At 42.8% G+C, this 18,980-nt stretch overlaps 3 protein-coding genes across 7 annotated transcripts in view; 1 reads left to right on the forward strand and 2 right to left on the reverse strand.

Annotated features, from left to right (window-relative positions):
• Positions 1 to 11,854, reverse strand: part of SELENBP1 (selenium binding protein 1) — a 40,124-nt gene extending 28,270 nt beyond the window's left edge. The window contains exon 1 of the mRNA XM_059376143.1: positions 11,822 to 11,854. Within this exon, the coding sequence (XP_059232126.1) occupies positions 11,822 to 11,839 (18 nt within the window). The 5' untranslated portion in view covers positions 11,840 to 11,854. The remainder of the gene's footprint in view (positions 1 to 11,821) is intronic.
• A 56-nt stretch (positions 11,855 to 11,910) lies between these two features.
• PSMB4 (proteasome 20S subunit beta 4) lies at positions 11,911 to 14,356 on the forward strand. The gene is made up of 7 exons (XM_059376146.1): positions 11,911 to 12,087; positions 12,316 to 12,522; positions 12,833 to 12,979; positions 13,155 to 13,236; positions 13,611 to 13,727; positions 13,935 to 14,023; positions 14,232 to 14,356. The coding sequence occupies exons 1-7, from the start codon at positions 11,948 to 11,950 to the stop codon at positions 14,242 to 14,244; spliced, it is 795 nt and encodes a 264-aa protein (XP_059232129.1). The 5' UTR covers positions 11,911 to 11,947; the 3' UTR covers positions 14,245 to 14,356.
• Positions 14,357 to 15,191: 835 nt separating this feature from the next.
• POGZ (pogo transposable element derived with ZNF domain) overlaps positions 15,192 to 18,980 on the reverse strand; it is a 49,185-nt gene continuing 45,396 nt past the window's right edge. For all 5 annotated transcript variants that reach the window (XM_059376141.1, XM_059376140.1, XM_059376138.1 and 2 more), the window contains one exon: positions 15,192 to 18,933. In XM_059376141.1, coding sequence (XP_059232124.1) covers positions 17,262 to 18,933 — 1,672 coding nt within the window. In that variant the 3' untranslated portion in view covers positions 15,192 to 17,261. The remainder of the gene's footprint in view (positions 18,934 to 18,980) is intronic.

The following is an 18,980-nucleotide window of genomic DNA, read 5'->3' on the forward strand; positions in this document are numbered from 1 at the left end:
GTTCTTTATTTTAATGAGATTATGCAACAACATCTAAGTTTTATCACCAACTAATACCTATTGCAGGATTTTCGGTGGATATCCTTTTCCAGGTTAAAGAAATCCCCCTCTCTTCCTTCTTCAGTAAGAGCTTTTTATATTCTTTTCATGGATGGCTATTAAATATCAAATTCTCTTCCTGCTTCCATTGAAATAATTACATATTCTCTCTTCTTTAATCTGGTGAGTTACATTGATAAATTTCCTAATGGTGAATTAACCTTGAAATCTTGAGATAAACCCTACATGGTCATGTTTTATTATTTAATGCAGTGTTGGATTCAATCTGCTAATATTTTATTGTTTTTGCAAATATGTTTAAAAAGTCTAAACTTTGGGGTGCCTGGGTGGCTCAGTGGGTTAAAGCCTCTGCCTTCGGCTCAGGTCATGATCTCAGGGTCCTGGGATCGGGCCCCACATCAGGCTCTCTGCTCAGCAGGGAGCCTGCCTCGCTTCCTCTCTCTCTGCCTGCCTCCCTGCCTACCTGTGATCTCTGTCTGTCAAATAAGTAAAATAAATAAAATCTTTTAAAAAAAAGTCTAAACTTTTCTTATACTCTTCTTGCCTCAAGTCCCAGTGAACTTTGCTTAGAGATATAAAATTTTAATCTGCTCTATTAACTCAATGTATTGACAATGAATCTCAAGTTTAATTTCGGCAGGAAGCATGTGAGAATTACTCTTCTCATCTTCCATCTGTTTTTGTTTGATTTAGGAGGGATTAGGTAAAAATCTGAATACCCATAATCAGACAGTGTTTATTGGACTGGGAGGGGTGTGGAGGTTGAGCATGAGACTTCCTTTACCCTTCTAGAAACTGGGAGTATGCAGTTCAATAAATGCTTAAAGGCTAGATGGAAGTGTAATGAGAAAACAGCCATTTTGACTTGCTGCCTTGGCATTTCACAATATAACAATTCTGTTCACACCTGGAGTCTGGACGTTTAGATAAGGACCTGAGTTTAGGATTCCACCTGAAGTTTCCCTGTGCTTTTTCTGGGGCACCTTTTATGTATGTATGTCGGTATGTATTTATTTACTCACACACATTTTATATACACACACATGCATATGTGTATATATATGTATGTATACACACATAATATATACATGTGTACACACATATATGTATACATATTGTGTGTATATGTGCACACACACAATATATACACATATATACACACATATATGTATATATATATATATATATATATATACACACAAACATATATTTTTAGAAAGGGACTGGGGAGGAGCAGAGGAAGAGTGAAAGAGAATTTTTTTTTTAAGATTTTATTTACTTATTTGATGGGGTGCTTGGGTGGCTCAGTGAGTTAAGCTTCTGCCTTCGGCTCGGGTCATGATCTCAGGGTCTTGGGATCAAGCCCTGCATCAGGCTCTCTGCTCAGCGGGGAACCTGCTTCCCCCTCTCTCTCTGTCTGCTGCTCTATCTACTTGTGATCTCTCTCTCTGCCAAATAAATAAATAAAAATCTTAAAAAAAAAAGATTTACTTATTTGACACAGAGAGACACAGTGAGAGAGGGAATACAAGCAGAGAGAGTAGGGGAGGGAGAAGGCGGCTTCCTGCCAAGCAGGGAGCCAGATACAGGGCCTGATCCCAGAACCCTAGGATCATGACCTGAGCCAAAGGCTCAATGACTGTGAAACACTGAGGCACCCTGAGAGAATCTTAAGCATGCTCTGTGCCCAGCGCAGAGCCCAGTGCAGGGCTGTGGGGCTCGATCTCACGACCCCAAGATCATAAGCTAAGCCAGGATCAAGATTTGGGTGCTTAACTGACTGAGCCACCCAGACTTCCCCAGGGCACCTTTTAAAATAAGCACTTAGTGGTGAACCCTTAAAAAGCCAGTGGCCTCTCCCTCAACCACTTTGTAAGAGGTCCTTGCCTTCCTCCTTTCTACCTCCTGCTTACTGATGACCTGGGGCAGAGGACTGCACTTCCTCTAGCTTATAACAATCCTTGTGACTTTATTTTTTTAAAGATTTTAGTGCTCACTTCGGCAGCACATATACTAAAGATTTTATTTATTTGACAGACAGAGATCACAAATAGGCAGAGAGGCGGGCGGGGGGCTGGGGAAGCAGGCTCCCTGCTGAGCAGGGAGCCCGATGCAGGGCTTGATCCCAGGACCCCGAGATCATGACCTGAGCTGAAAGCAGAGGCTTAACCCACTGAGCCACCCAGGCGCCCCGTCTGCAGGCTAGAAGTCTAAAGCTAAGGTGCCACCAGCAAAGGTGGTTTCTGGCAACACCCCTATTCCTGGCTTTCAGATGGCTCTCTTTTTGCTATGTCTTTACACGGCCTTTCCTCCGTGCATGTGGGGGAGAGAGAGAAAATGTGTAACATCTCATGGTGTCTCTTCCCCTACACATAAAGAGACACACCAATCCTATGGGATTAGGGCCCCACTCACACTACCTCCTTTAACCTTAACTACCTTCTTAAGCGCCCTATCTCTAGATACTCCTACACTGGCAATTAGGGCTTAAACATGTGAATTTTGGTGGAGGGGTGGTCACAATTCAGTCTGTAACACAATCCTTTTGAAAATTAAAATTTAATTTTAACTTAATTAAAATTAAAAATGTGCTTGGTCACAATAGCCAACACATGGAAATAACCCAAATAATAGTCAACAGATGAATGAGTAAACAAAATGTGGCCCATTCATACCAAGGAATATTATTCAGCCTTAACAAGTAATGAAATTCTGGGTGCTGGGGTAGCTCAGTCGGTTAAGTGTCTGCCTTTGGCTCAGGCCATGATCCCAGGATTGAGTCCCAAATCAGGCTCCTTGCTCAGTGGGGAGCCTGCTTCACCCTCTGCCCCTCCCCGCTCTCAAGCTGTCTCTCTCATTCTCTCTCAAATAAATAAATAAAATCTTAACAATAAATAAATTAATTAAAAAACCTGTAAGTGATGAAATTCTGACAAATGCTACAACATGGATGAACCCTGAAAACACTGTCCTAAGTAAAATAAGCCAGACAGAAAATCACAAATGTTGTATGGTGCCTCTTACTATGTATGAGGTATCTAGAATAGGTAAATTCATAGGAGAGAAAGAAAGTAGAATAGAAGTTACCAGGGCCTGAGAGGAATGGGGAGTGGTAATTATTTGTTCATTACTTAATGAAAAACTTCTGGCTAATATGGTAAGTTTTACGTTATGTGTATTTTATTATAATAAAAGATACAAGAACAAATTTAAATATGCACTCCAATTATACAACGAATACCACAGAGGAAAAATATTCTTACTCTCACACAACTACATAGATGAATCTCAAAGACATATGGCTGAGCAAAAGCCAGGCACAAAAGAGTACAGCATCATTTGTTCATCTGAAGTTCAAGAGCAGATGGACAAATCTATATTGATAGACATCAGGACAGCGGTTTCCTCTCGATGGAGGATTATTGACTTGGAAGGGGTATAAGGGAGGTTTGGGGGGAAAATCTAATAATTTGATCTCAATAGCGGTTACATGGATATATAGCTATATACATCTTAACTGAGTTGTGCATCTGGGATTAATGTACTATCTGTATGACATCCATAAAGAAGTAATAAAGGTATGTATCTTTTGACTCAGTTTACAAAAACAAAAGCATCACTATGTAACAACAAAAGTTTAAGAATTTACTGCAGCAATTTATGGGGTGCCTGGGTGGCTCAGTGGGTTAAGCATCCCACTCTATTTTTTTTTGGCATCTGTTTGCAGAATTTGCTTGGGATTCTCTTTCTCCCTCTCTCTCTGCCCCTCTCTCCTTGACCTTTTCAAGCAGGGCATACATTAAGGCATGTGGGGGTGGGGTGGGGTCAGAGGGTGGTATAGGTCCTAGCAAGAATAGAAGCTGGAAAAGGAGCAAAGGAAAAAAAGTGGCTTTTTTCAAGGGGTCCCTTGAGACAGGAAAACTGAAGGCAGACGCTTAACAACTGAGGAAATGATGTAAGAAATAAAAGAAAAACTTAAGTCAGAATTTGAAAAACAATACAACTATGAGGTGATTAAACTCGGGAAAAATTGGGAATAAAAGGACAAATCTCAGAAATGAAGACTATAAACTAGAAGGAATATAAGATTGAATAAATACAACAGATAATGTCTCAAAAGAAACAGAACATCAAAAGAATTTTTAGGTTGAAAATAAATGAAAAGATATTCAGGATTCAAGAGACACAGATACTAAAGATAGGTAAAGAGGATCAGGAGCTCTAACACAGAGATAATAGACCTAAAGAAGAAAATCAAAGCAGGGGAAGAAAATAAATACTAAAAGCTGTAAATAAAGGGAAGAAATATTTTTTAAAAAGATTTTATGTATTTATTTGACAGAGATCACAAGTAGGCAGAGAGGTAGGCAGAGAGGGGGGGGGAAGCAGACTCCCCGCTGAGCAGAGAGCCTGATGCAAGGCTTTATTCCAGAACCCTGGGATCATGACCTGAGTCAAAGGCAGAGGCTTAACCCACTGAGCCACCCAGACGCCACAAGGGAAGAAATATTTTTAAAACCCTACACTGTGAAACAACAAACCACATATAAAAGAACATTGACTCAGAATGTTCTTAGAATGTTCTAGTGAAATCACTGGATTTTAAGGAAAAAACTCATCTTGTCCTCTTAACCAAAAGGAGCACATGTCCTCTAAAAGGGGAAAATCATTTTGTGATTAGACTGTTTGACAAGAATGATCTAAGTCAGTAGAAAACAGAGCAGTATTAACTCAAATATACTCAAATAAACTGTGGGCCAAGGATTTTATATCCAGGAAAACTGACTTGGAAGTTTGAACGGTACAGACAACTGTTGCCATTGTCTTTCACTTCAAAAGTGAGAGAATATAGATTCCATTAGCCCTCCTGGAAGGATCTAGAAAAAAGCTTTAGACAAACAAAATGACCATAGCAACATCAATACAAGGAGAGTTGGTTTAAGCCATATATATGTATTATATATTAAATATAAATTACTTGTAGAATAAATGGGAATTAGAAGAAAAAGAGTATGGTGTTAATGACTCTATGATCTGACCATGTGGATACAGCACATCTATTAAAATGAGGCGGGAGAATGGGAAGAACAAATACAAAAAATGTTTTGTTTTTAGAAATTATATTGTTGGTGGTATTAGTAATACTTTTATCCAGAGACTAATGTATAATGTGGGATTAAAATACATGAATAATCTTGGGATACTTTAATTCTATAACTCTCTAAGTCCTTGAGAAAAACAGGGTCTCTTCCCATTGTGGAAGAAAGTAAGTACAGATAATCATGTAGTCCAGGTTAAGTAAAAGGCTTGTAGCATTTTACTTGAAGTGGAAGTAGAAGTATCCACGTCAATTTCACAAGGCACTTTTTTTTTTTTTAAAAGATTTTATTTATTTATTTGATAGATCACAAGTAGGCAGAGAGGCAGGCAGAGAGAGAGGAGGAAGCAGGCTCCCTGCTGAGCAGAGAGCCCAATGTGGGGCTCGATCCCAGGACCCTGAGATCATGACCTAAGCCAAAGGCAGAGGCTTTAACCCACTGAGCCACCCAGGCGCCCCTAAATTCCTGTTGTTTTAAGCTACTAAGTTTGTGGTTATCTATTACAGCATCTATATGAATGCACCTGGTAAGCTGAAAGACTTTGCAGGTCAGTCCTTCTACTGCAAGAACAATCTAGATAAATTACAAAAACCTTATTTTTAAAAAAAGCACCAAAGGGCTGTGGAAGGAATGAGGTCTAAGTGATGTAAAATTCCAGTGATGGAAGAATCTTTCTGAGTTAAGCTGAGCACAGGCTGAGGCTGAAGCTTAACCCATGCAGAATGCCTCCACTTGGGGAAAAGAACTCATCAGTTTTTGGTGGTCATTCAAAGCTGGAGTGACACGCTGAAAACTTAGGTGGCCAGTTTATTCATGGAACATTTGATGAACTCTAGGAATGTACAGGAGGCTGGAGAGCCAGACTACAAGCTTCTAAATGGCATAGTAAATCTCCCAGTTTGACATTATTGGTTAGGAAACAAAGACCTGCACAGGCAGAGGAAGGACAAGAACCTCAACTGGACTCCTCCTCAAGATATCTGCCACATTCTGAGCTGCATGGAGCAGGAACCTGGAGATCTAGCTTAATCTTCTTCAGTATTTCCGTGCTAAGGAGATGAATACCTGCCCAGTGTTCAATCAGAAGATTGTGAGGAAATGCCTGAAAAATAGGAGCGAACAGACTGAAATGCAACCCAAACCTCATAAAGCCTAATTCCTGACTGGATTGTGGTGATGAGCACCTCACTCTAACTGCCTGAAAGGAAAAAGGGCGAACATGTTCTTTTCTGGTGGAAAAGAACATGATATGGAGCCTCTAGAATTATTCATCATTTCTAGAAGACAATAAAAAATTAGTCTTTTTGCACAGAAAAAAGAAACATGACCAAAACAAAAAGACTGACAGAAGAAAACTCACAAATGGTCCAGATATTAGAGTCATCATACAAGAATGTAACAGTAACTGTGACTAACATGTTAAGGAAAACAGTGAAAATAATGGAGATCTAGAAGAAAATACAGAGAATTTAAACAGAGAATTGGAATTGATAAAAAAAAAAAGTCAGATGGAAATTTTATTTTTTATTTTTTTAAAGATTTTATTTATTTATTTGACAGACAGAGAACACAAGTAGACAGAGGCAGGCAGATAGAGAGGAAGGGAAGCAGGCCCCCTGCTGAGCAGAGAGCCCGATGTGGAACTCGATTCCAGGACCCTGAGATCATGACCTGAGCCGAAGGCAGCGGCTTAACCCACTGAGCCACCCAGGCACCCAGATGGACATTTTAGAACTGAAAAAAAAAAAATACAAAATCTTAAATGAAGAATCCAGTGTAAGAGTGCAACAGCAACTGGACACAGAGAGCATAGGATCAGTGAACTGGAAAACAGGTCAATAGAAAATAGTCCAGCTCAAGTGCAGAGATCAAAAAGAATGGAAAATAAAAATTCTGAAGCATGAGGACTTGCTTAAATAAATAGCATATCTGGAGTCCAAGGAGAGAAAAGATATTGTTGAGCAAAAGCAATATTCACAGAGATAATGGCTGAGAATTTTTGAGAATTAATGAAAGATACCAAACCACGGATTCAAGAACCTCACCAAACCCGAGGAAGATAGATACAAATAAAATCATGCCAAGGTATATCCTCCTAACACTAATGAACATCAAAGACATTGCTGAACATCTTAAAATAAGTAAAAAAAAAATAAAAAAATAAAAAACCAAACCAAAACAAAACCATATTATCTTCAAAGAAACAGTATGACACACAGGGACTTCTAACAAAAACAGCAGAGGTCAGTGACAATGAAATAACATATTTAAAGTCCAAAAGAAAACAACTGTTGGGGTGCTTGGGTGGCTCAGTTGTTAAGTGCCTGCCTTCAGCCCAGGTCACAATCCCAGGGTCCTGGAATCCAGCCCCACATTGGGTTCCCTGTTAAGGGGGAAGCCTGCTTCTCCCACTCCCTCTCCCCAGCTTGTGTTCCCTCTCTCACTGTCTCTCTCTCTGTCAAATAAATAAGTAAAATCTTAAAAAAAAAAGAAAGGAACTACTAACCTAGATTTCTAGATGAAAGGAAAAAATGCCACCACAAACAAGTTTCTAAAAGATACTTTTATCAAAACACTTAAAAAGGAATAAAGTTGGGGGTCTTAAATTTCCTGACTTCAAATCTTGCTACAAATCTACAGTAAACCAAACAGTGTGGTACTGTCATCAAGACAGATAAAGGGGCACCTGGGTGGCTCAGTGGGTTAAAGCCTCTGCCTTTGGCCTGGGATCGAGCCCCGCATCGGGCTCTCTGCTCCGCAGGGAGTCTGCTTCCCCCTCTCTCTCTGCCTACTTGTGATCTCTGTCTGTCAAGTAAATAAATAAAATCTTAAAAAAAAAAAAGACAGATACATAGACTAATGGGATACAGCAGAGAACCCAGTAATAAACCCTCACACATATATTCGATGAATTCCATGAAATACCAGTCCATTCACTGAGGAAAAGACAGTCTTTCCAACAAATAATGTTGAGGAAACTGGATCTCCACATGCAGAAAAATGAAGCTGGACTCTTACATTATACCATATACAAAATTTAACTCAAAATGAGCAAGAGATCCAAGGGGCACCAGCTTGGCTCAGCTGGTTGAGCATGTGACTCTCAATCTTGGGGTTGTGAGTTTAAGCCCTACATTAGGTGTAGAGATTACTTAAAAATAAAATCTCAAAAAATTGGATAAGAACGCTAAATATAAGAGTTAAAACTAGGGGTACTTGGGTGGCTCAGTCAGTTAAGCATCTGATTCTTGATTTCAGTTCATGTCACAATCTCAGGGTCTTGGGATGGAGCCTTGTGTCAGGCTCCACAGTCAGTGAGGAGTCTGCTTGAGATTCTCTTCCTCTGCCCCTCCCCCTGCTCTCTCATGCTCTCTTTCAAATCAGTAAATAAATCTTTTTTTTAAAAAGAATTAAAACTATAAAACTCAGAAGAAAACCAGGTGAAAGCTTCATAACACTATATTTGGGGATAATTTCCTGGCTATGATCTCAAAAATATGGGCAAGAAAAGATGAAATTGATAAATAGGATTAAATCAAAATGAAAACTTCTGTGCATTGGGGCACCTAGGTGGCTTATTGGGTTAAATGTCTGCCTTCAGCTCAGGTCATGATCTCGGGGTCTGGGATCAAGCCCCACATCGGGCTCCCTGCTCAGTGGGGTGCCTGCATCTTCCTCTCCCTTTGCCTGCTGCTCCCCCTGCTTGTGCTCTCTGACAAATAAATAAAATAAAATAAAAGAATTAAAACTATAAAACTCTTAGAAGAAAACCAGGGGAAAGCTTCTTAACATTGTATTTGGGAATAATTTCCTGGCTATGATCTCAAAAGTATGGGCAAGAAAAGATGAAATTGATAAATAGGCTAAATCAAAATTTAAAACTTCTGTGCATCGGGGCACCTGTGTGGTTCAGTGGGTTGAGCCTCTGCCTACGACTCAGGTTGTGATCTCAGGGTCCTGGGATTGAGCCCTTCATTGGGCTCTGCTCAGCAGGGAGCCTGCTTCTCCCTCCCTCTCTGCCTGCCTTCTGCCTACTAGTGATCTCTGTCTGTCAAATAAATATCTTTAAAAAAAAAAACAAACCAAAAAACTTCTGTGCATCAGTGGACACTGTTGAAAGACAATCTCAGTTACCACCTTTGTGAGACTTTTAGTTTGGTGGAGACAGTCTTTGGACAGTGCCATACATGCTGTAAGAGAGATACTGTAGAAATGAATTCTAGAAGACAGAAGATTGCAAAAGTCCTTAGGAAAGACTCATAAAGGAGTGTAGCCAGGGACAAACTGGAAGCTCTTTCTTTCTCATCTTTCTGCTTTACGCCCTAGGGCTAGGCCCTGAAAAACGTCAGGAAATGATTCTTAACTCTTTTGAAGGTTCAAATTCCATTTCTCCTAAAAAGAATAGTGAAAATGTTTCTGAAGTGATTGTCATGATGGTTATTATTTTCCAATTTAGTCTAGTTTTATTTATTTTTTGAGACTTTCAGGACATCCCCTATACCTAAGGATATCCTGACAAGTATCAGAACCAGTCTGGGGATTGCTGACTTAAAAGCTTTAACTTTGGGGCACGTGGTTGGCTCAGCCCACTAAGCATCTGCTTCAGCTCAGGTGATGATCTCCAGGTCCTGGATTCGAGCCCCATGTCGGGCTGCCAGCTCAGTGGAGAGTCTGCTTCTCCCTCTCCATCTGCTCCTCCCCCTGCTTGTGCTCGCTCTCTGTATCTCTCTCAAATGAACTAATAAAATCTTAAACAACAACAACAAACCTTTAACTTTGGTGGGAGCTAGACATTAATTAAACTTAAAGTAACAGCCAACCATAGCAAATGAGGCACACTTTACAAAAGACTTTCCAGAGGGAAACCTGGGTGGTTTAGCCGGTTGAGCATCTGACTCTTGATTTTGGCTTGGTTCATGATCTCCATGTAGTGAGATCTGCTCCATCCTGTGCATGAAACCTGCTTAAGATTCTCCCTCTCTCCGTCTCCCACTCCTCCATCTCTTGAAAAAAAATTTGCCCCCGGGTAATACCAGACTGCTTTAAAAAGAGAAGAAAGAAACTTCCTGATTCCCCATGTTTCAGTTTAATTTATGTCTCATTTTCACCTCATAAGAAAAGACATGCTAGTCACCTTCTTTTGAATATTGCATCATCAAATGTTGGTGGTTTGAGAGCCATTCCACTCACAGACTGGATGATTCTAGACCCTTTCACTTTTCTTCATTTAGACCTAGCTAATCTCTGGAACTGGTACTGACCCAATAAGAGCCTTATTCTGTGACCTAAAAAGGAGTGAGACCAAAAACCAGCAAGCCAGGAAGTTGCTTCTAAACAGGGACATAGCCAGTTAATTGCTGATTGACTGATTTAAAATTCAGAGGATGAAGGCTCTGGCAGCTACAAATAAGAAGGTATTCTTGTAGTTTCTGAGGAATCCCAGTAAGCCATTGTTTGGTCCCCCAATAATGGGACCATGGTCAAAGGAGCAAGACTGATACAAAGCGAAGGTCTATTTTGTGCCAAGTATCAAGAATCAAACCGACCGCAAAGAGACCGGTTTCCGCCGCCCCTTACAGAGAGTGCGACCCTTCCCTGCCTCACAGACTAACTTTTATAGAGCAAAGACCATGTGGTTGAGCCTGGCCACACACAGGTAGCCAATGAGACTGCAACACACAGAGGAAGCTGCACAGCCATGCTGGAAAGGGAACACCTGGAATTTAGTTTCACGCCCACAGTCAATGGAATTTTTCTGCTGCTTAAAGGGGTGGGAGGCGGCAAGAGCATTTGACAATAAGGAAACCTTCAGACATCTGTCCAGGGTCCCATAGAGTGAGTGATTCATCTGTGATATAATATACCCCAGGGCATACACATTTATAGGATTCTTTTTTTTTTTTAAAGATCTTATTTATTTGACAGAGAGAGATCACAAGTAGATGGAGAGGCAGGCAGAGAGAGCGAGAGAGAGAGAGAGAGAGAAGCAGGCTCCCTGCTGAGCAGAGAGCCCGATGCGGGGCTCGATCCCTGGATCCTGAGATCATGACCTGAGCGGAAGGCAGCGGCTTAACCCACTGAGCCACCCAGGCCTCCCACGATTCTTTTTTTTTTTTTTTTTTTTTAAAGAGTTTTATTTATCAGAGAGAGAACAAGCACGAGGAGCAGCAGGCACATGGGTAAGCAGACTCCCTGCTGAGCAAGAAGCCCAGTGCAGGACTTGATCCCAGGACCTCATGACCTGCGCTGAAGGTAGATGCTTAACGGACTGTCCCTATATGATTCCTTTTTAAATCTGAGCTTGAAGACTCAGATCTAACTTCACTTGCTCTGTGGCCAGGTAAATACGCCACAAGCTTTATTTATAAAATGGGTCCACACAAGGCTCCTCTGAGAAATACAGATATAAGAGATCCTCATTCACTTTTGACTTTATGTGGGGCTTTTTAATAAAGATCCAAAAAAGGACACGAAAATTTCTGCCCCCTCAAGTGTCTTGAAGTAGCTCCCCATACCTACCTCCCAACCAACCTCCCCTTCCTCGAATTTGTGCGTCAGAACACTCTGATGTAGGCCAGACTGTACTGAGATGCAGCGAAGCGCTGCGACGTCAGACAATTCCAGCTCTCTAGGTCTTGGCCACCAACCAGGAAGATACTTACACACAGCTGTGACTTCATCAACAGGGCTGCTGGAAGCCGCTGGCAGGAAGAGGGTGTGGCCACTGAAGGGTCACTTCCGCTTCCGTTGGCGCAGGCGCTATCATTTCTTCTGCCACCGTGACTAAGATGGAAGCGTTTTTGGAGTCGCCGTCCAGACTTTGGGCCGGGGGTCCGGCCCCGGGGCAATTTTACCACATCCCGCCTACTCCTGGTGCCTCCTTGGAGCCGGCATCCTCGCCCTACGGGGGTACGATTACGCGCACGCAGTAAGTGTTCGGCATCTTAGCCTGTACAAGGGGCGGGACGGTGAGGCCTGGTCGGGCCGGCCGGGTCTGAGGAAACCGGGAAAGGCGAGGCGGGGACGCCGGGGCCGAGAGCCCCGGAGAATGATAGGACACATAGAAAATCAGAAGCGGAACTCACTGCGTGGAAGGGAGCTGAGGCTCTTTCCTCTACCTCGTGCTTCTACCCTCGCCAGAACTCTCTCTGTCTAGGAACCCCATGGTGACCGGGACCTCGGTCTTGGGCGTTAAGTTTGAGGGTGGAGTGGTGATTGCCGCAGACATGCTGGGCTCCTACGGCTCCTTGGCTCGTTTCCGCAACATCTCTCGCATTATGCGAGTCAACGACAGCACCATGTTGGGTGCTTCCGGAGACTATGCAGATTTCCAGTATTTGAAGCAAGTTCTCGGCCAGATGGTGTAAGTTATGGGAGAATAGGGAATAGATCCCAGAGGGGGAGACGAATTCACTCTTTGGGTTTTTTGTTTATTTGTTTTTGTTTGTTTTTTTTTAAATCCCCTTAGAAGTTCTAGAGTGGAGGAGTTTGAGGCTGCAGCAGAGGACAGGAAAATTGTTGGGGGTGGAAGAAGAGAGTTTTCAATACATAGTTTTCGGCATTAGGGGGTGTAAAATAGGGAAGATTGTGGTAACTTGTTTTGGTGCGGAGGGGGGTGGATGGGATTCCTGACTTCCATTCTTTCCCTTTTCTCATAACCAATTCCTTTTAAGGATTGATGAGGAGCTGTTGGGAGATGGACACAGCTATAGTCCTAGAGCTATTCATTCATGGCTGACCAGGGCCATGTACAGCCGCCGCTCGAAGATGAACCCCCTGTGGAACACCATGGTCATTGGAGGCTATGCTGATGGAGAGAGGTTGACTTGAAATAACTTAATTTCCCTGACTACCCAACCTCTAGTGTCCATGTAGTATTGTATCTCTTCCTTCTGAGTGAATGCCACTTCTCAGACCCCATGGCCCATCTTTCAGCTAAGATACCTAAGAAAACCTAAGATGAAATGAATTCTTTGACCTCTTGTGTCCTGTTAGCTTCCTCGGCTATGTGGACATGCTTGGTGTAGCTTATGAAGCCCCTTCACTGGCCACTGGTTATGGTGCATACTTGGCTCAGGTAGGTGTGTGAGAGGGGAGGGACGACAAAGCACTGGGGACTAGTTGTCTGCTTGTTCTTCCCTTGAAATTCCAACATGAGGACTAGGCTAGGATCCCTGCTCCTGGGCAGATGGCTTTCTTTGTAGTCTGGAGGCTGTATGTATTGGCTCTTACATTCCAGAGACAAAATGGTATGTCAGATAACTTAGTAGACCTGTGTAAAGAGGGATGCCCTAGAATTTACCCTTTAAGTCGGTGTTAGCACAGGTAAGCAGAATTCATTCTGCTGACAGAGGTGGACTGTCCCTTTTTTAAAAATCATTTATGCTGTGGATTTGGAACCGACGGGTATTCAGCCCCTGATTATCTCCTGTGTTTTTCCCATTTCCCTAGCCTCTGCTGCGAGAAGTTCTGGAAAAGCAGCCAGTCCTGAGCCAGAGTGAGGCCCGAGAGCTAGTGGAACGCTGTATGCGAGTGCTGTATTATCGAGATGCCCGTTCTTATAACCGGGTGAGGAGGGATATGAGTAATAAAGATGAGGGGACTCTAACTGGTGGGCCCTTGATAGTTGCAGTACCTGGATCTTTGCTTTTGAAGAACTGATTGCCAAATTTCAGATTAGGGGACGATCCCCTACTTGATCTTTGAGCAGCCCTCAGAGACTTCTTCATGGGGGTGAGGGTGGGCATTTTCATTGGGAGCTCTGCTTTCTTTCAGTTTCAAATTGCCACTGTCACCGAAAAAGGTGTTGAAATCGAGGGACCACTGTCTGCAGAGACTAACTGGGAAATTGCTCACATGATCAGGTGATTGAAATTAAAATTACATAATTAAAAATAAGTGGTAGAACAGTTGGGAGGCCCATTGGCTTGGCACTAAGCTGGGTTTTTCTGGAGCTCTCAACCAAAAGAATTCTTTGGGTGGAGAGGATTTTGGTAGGAGGGTAGAATTGCTTATAGGTATTAATTCTTCCCCGATGGCTTCACAATTTTATTATGCTCTCTTCCTTTTTAGTGGTTTTGAATGAAATACAGATGCATTATCCAGAATTGCAGTTGTACTCTTCTTCTAACTTTGAACTTGGCTGGTTCAAAGATACACTTTTCTATTGTAAAATATAAATAAATCCTTTAAACGCATGCTGAGTGGTTTTACTGTCTAAGTCACACCTGGAGTGAAGGTGTGAAGTACTGCCACACGCCATCTTCCTCCCTGCTCAGAGAACCCTTGGCTCTTGGTTCTTACAGCAAATACAGGATTTTCTGCATGACAGTACAGGAAATCCACCACTGTCTTCATTTGGGCCTGTACTAGAAAAGTTTTGTATAGAGCCCAGGCTTAATCTGTGGGATAACAAAGTGCTTAACATTTTTCTTCAACATATCCATCCAGCTAGATTCTTAAGGATTTTCTGGTTTAATGTTGGCTACAAATGTTAAATATTGGCTACAAATGTTAATAGTTAAAACACCATTTCAGAGACAGAAATGTAGCATCTAATAAAGCTGTGGGTAAGGTGATTCCTAAGCAGGACCTGACAGCTTCAATCTCTCACCCATGCCACCCTCTTCACCCTTAATAGATGGAATACTAAATATCTTGAACATTTAATTTAAATGTTTATTGTTCAAATCTAGTACCATAAAGTCTTAAAATTATGTGTTCATTTAAAGTCCTAAGTTTATCTGTGAGTCAAATCCTTTGGGGTGTTAGCCAAATTCTCCCCAAATTGTGTTAAACCTGAATTCTAAAAATGAACACTAGGTGAATCTGATGCATATCCTCTCAACTGCTTTGAGAAACTAGTATAGGCAGCAAACTGAAACTACTGCAGAAGTTCAGTAAGGTGAGAGTGCAGATCAAAATATCCCTCCATTTTATCATCCATGTTACAACAAACTAGTAAATGGAAAAGTAAAAGGAAACCATGAGTTTTCTATTTCAGTCTTCACATATTCAGTCTCAACACAGAAAGTAGTCAATAAATACTTGTTTATTGATTAAACTGAATTATAAAAAAACAAAACAAAAAAAAACTTCCTTCTACTACTAAGCCATGCGGGCGGAATCCACAAAGATAACTTCCTGGCCAAAACCCAGCTGATCCACTGTTGGTGTTAATGGTCTTAAAAAAATTACCCCTCAAGAAAGTCATACAGTATGCAGAGGACAGGAACCCAGCTCTGCTGAGGCTGGGGCTGCTGTGGAGACTACCAAAGAGGAGGATTAGGTCATTGTAGATAGTTGACCATAGTTCTTGAACTTTCTCAAAGGCAAAGGGTTGACTTCAAAGTCCATACTGTCAAAATGGCATCAGGCAAAAAGCTGGGGAAGAGAAGCCCAAGAGAAGATGGATCCTCAGTTCACTTTTCAGATGCCATTGGTTCATGAAGTTGGCCAAGCTGTTTATGGGCAGGATCACTCCAGTTCACTATATTATAGTGTGCTGGGGGTTAAAAAAACAAAAAAATGGAGGTGAGGAGAAACAGGTGGTAACAAATGTCACCCCTGTACCACCAGGCCCATCACATCTTGAGCATGTCCCAGTCTGTGAAAAGCCTACTAAAATAGCGTTACCTAGAAAAAAACCACATTGTTTATAAATCCATTTCCCCTCATTTTATTAAATGTTCCATTTATGTACATTTTAAAGATGAACCATTTACAAGCCTATGCAGGCTGCCTCCTTGGCTCCCAGGAGGGACATGTTGCTGAAAGCCTTGGGCTGGACAGAAGGTGTAGCTGTGGGAAAGCTGGACTTGGGTTTTTGTTCCTTTTCTATGTATGATACAGTACATTTCAGTTTATAACCATGAGTACATACAGTTAAAAAAAATCCCTCATGCAAACTGTAGAAAAAATTTCTTTCCTTGAAGCTGGCAGTGAAAAATAAAGATTCATGTCTTTTTCTTTGTGCACACCCCTGTGTGTTTCTTCTTCAGGTCACCATCTTCTCTAAGCATTAAAAGAAATAAGGAAAGCCACAGGGTAAGCAGGATTTCAACAAGTGGTCTGTCTTGTTTTTAAAGTTCAACACTTAACTTCTTGCACAATTAGCTCCTGGCTGTAGGACATGTGATCTCTGGAACAGGCATACTATCCACTTAACATGATGAAGACCCATACACTGGGAAGGCTCCCACCCTAATGCTGTAATCACCTCAATACCTCTTGCTTGCTAACGACACATGTATGATCCTTTGTCCAGAGTGATGGTGTGAGCATGGGAAAAGGGGCTAAGATCCCAAGTGCAAAGAATATTGGTTTTGTCATGTTTTTGTTGGGAGGGAGGGTGGTGAGGAAAAACAAATCTAATTCTTCTTTCTGGATGAGAGGTGGTTTCATGCATTTTTAAAGCCAAAATTTTATATCTCAGAGTTGCTGTAGAAACCAACATCTCTGGAGAGGGAAGGAAACAAAGGAGAAGGAAGAGAGAGTTCGGTGGGATTTTTTTTTTCCATTTTCATTTTTATATAAAAGTGTTAAGACCACAATGAAAAAAGTTTTTTTTTTATCCATATATATAATAAACCAGTTTGTGAGCTACATATTTTTGTCTTTCCCATCTTCAGAAATGTTCTCACATTGACAATGGTTGGATAGCATCATGCCCAAAGACATTGCCACACAGTAAAACAAACAAAACCAGATGTACTATGATACAGTTGAGGTAAAAGGGGAAACAAAAAATTTTTAACATTCATCCACGAAGAATTTTTTTTCTTTTTCTTGATTTTGTCAGAAAAATACCACACACAGTGATTTAAATTAAAAAAAAAAAAAAAAAAAGTCACGAAAACCTGTTTTTAGCAGAAGTGAATGACCAATGGGCCAGCTCCTTGGCTCAGATGGGATCACTACTGGTATTCCTAATAATCCACAAATCCACAGGGAAACAGAGTCAACATTGGGGGGAGTGGTGGCATAAAATTAAAAAATATAAACCAAATACCCGACCTGGCATAACCCCCTTTCCCTAAGTCCCTCTACCCCCCCCTTCACACTTTCCCACCCCCACTCCACACCCGCTCATGATGCCAACACTCAAATCTCCATCAGATCTAGGTCAGCTTCTTCAAAGCCATAAAAGGACTCGGTCTCACTTTCACCCTCAAAGAGCTGGTGAAGGCTTTCAGGCTCAATTGTCTCTTCAGGAGATGACCTGGGTCGGGGAGTGGAAGCTGAGGGCTCCTCAGACTGTTCCCCACTCAGCTTCAGCTGCTCCTCGAGGGAGGCAATGAGCTCCTCCTGCATGTCAGCATTTCTTGTGGGTGAGTTAATGTTGCCATCAGGGCCAGGCAGAACACTAGCCACAAGGAAGGACCGTTGCACCAGCTCTGGACAGTCCCCAATGACACCCAGCACCTCAGCCAGCCAGACCAGCACCAGCTGAAGCAGGACGTCCGAATCACACGCAGTATCTGCCATTTCCCGAGCCTGTTCCTTCCACTTTTTGTGTAGGAAGTTCTTGACAGTTCGTTTGATGCATACATCTAATGGCTGGATTTTGGAGCTACAGCCCGCGGGGACCACTGCAGGCAAGGTGCTAGAGGCACTCAGCATAGCCAGCACCTCTTCTGACAAGTGAGTGCGATGACAGTCCATCACAAGCATGCCTTTGCTGCGCTGGCATGCCGTGTGCTTCTGCCACACTCGGGTGGACCACAGCTCCATGATCTCATCATCACTGTAGCCACTCTCCTTCGCCTCTAGCAAGATAGAGTCTGGCACATTAGCAGGCTGATCCATTTGTCCTCGGTAGAAAACCAGGGTGGGGAGGACAGTGCCATCTGCCAGAATGGCCAGCACCACATCACACCACGGTTCCCCTGTGCCCACTGTCTGCAGGGCATTCTCCTTACGGTCATCACTGCTCAGCACCTCCGTATCTAGAAACAAGGAGATCTCATCAATCGCCACAATCATGGACAAGGGTAAGTCCTGGTTGTGAATCTGTCGCTGTACGAATTCAATGAAGAGTCCTGCATTCTCTGCCACATCCTTAGGTAGGGTGTGGGCCACGGCGCGCCGGGCATGGGGAGTCAGGTGGTGCCGGAGCATGAAACGCACAGCCCACTCGTAAGAGATCTTAAACCCCCCCTCCAAAGAACGTCCTATTTTGGTGGCCTTCTGGAACAAGGTCTCCTCATTCACAGGTAGCTGTTGCTCTCGCTGGGTTAGCACCCACTCAGCCAGCTTCTCTTCTGCCTCTAAGCTCAGGTATTTGCCCTCCAGATTCTCCCCCTGGGAGGCCTGGAAGCGCCGAAGCCAACGCCGGATCCGTCGCTGGGGATTTCGGAAGTGTTCAGCAGCCTGTTCCGTATTGCAGCACAGGGCAAACAGTACCACTCGAAGCTTCTTCACAGACAGCTGCTCCTTCTTGCCAACCCCACCGCCACTACTGCACCCTATTGCCTGCTCAGGCTCCTGCATGACTAGGCTCCCTTCATCCTGGTCATCGACATTCAGACATTCGGCCCCCTCTGCGGCCAAGGGCGGAAGGGCTAAAGGCTGAGGGTGAGTTGGGGTTGGTGGTGGGGTTGCAGTTGAGGCTGGTGATGGGAGTGCTTGGGCCATAGGAGTCACAAGCTCTTCAGGCTCAGCAGGGGTGGCCCCCGCAGATTTCACAGTGGCAGTTTTATTAGAGGGGAAGGTAGGAGGAGTATATATATTCTTCAAGCTCCGGTCATGCACTCGGTCACGAATGTGGCCATGTCTAAAGGATTGAAAAGAAAGCTCGGTTAAACTAGGAAAATGAAATAC

This window comes from Mustela nigripes, chromosome 14 (genome assembly GCF_022355385.1).
Source record: "Mustela nigripes isolate SB6536 chromosome 14, MUSNIG.SB6536, whole genome shotgun sequence".
In the NCBI taxonomy this organism is placed as follows: domain Eukaryota; kingdom Metazoa; phylum Chordata; class Mammalia; order Carnivora; family Mustelidae; genus Mustela; species Mustela nigripes.

Excerpts from the sequence above, each read along its gene's own strand:
- PSMB4 (XM_059376146.1), top strand. The coding sequence starts at position 11,948 with ATGGAAGCGTTTTTGGAGTCGCCGTCCAGACTTTGGGCCGGGGGTCCG. Across the intron at positions 12,088-12,315 it reads GGTACGATTACGCGCACGCA|GAACCCCATGGTGACCGGGA; the intron begins GTAAGTGTTCGG and ends CTCTCTGTCTAG. Across the intron at positions 12,523-12,832 it reads CAAGTTCTCGGCCAGATGGT|GATTGATGAGGAGCTGTTGG; the intron begins GTAAGTTATGGG and ends ATTCCTTTTAAG.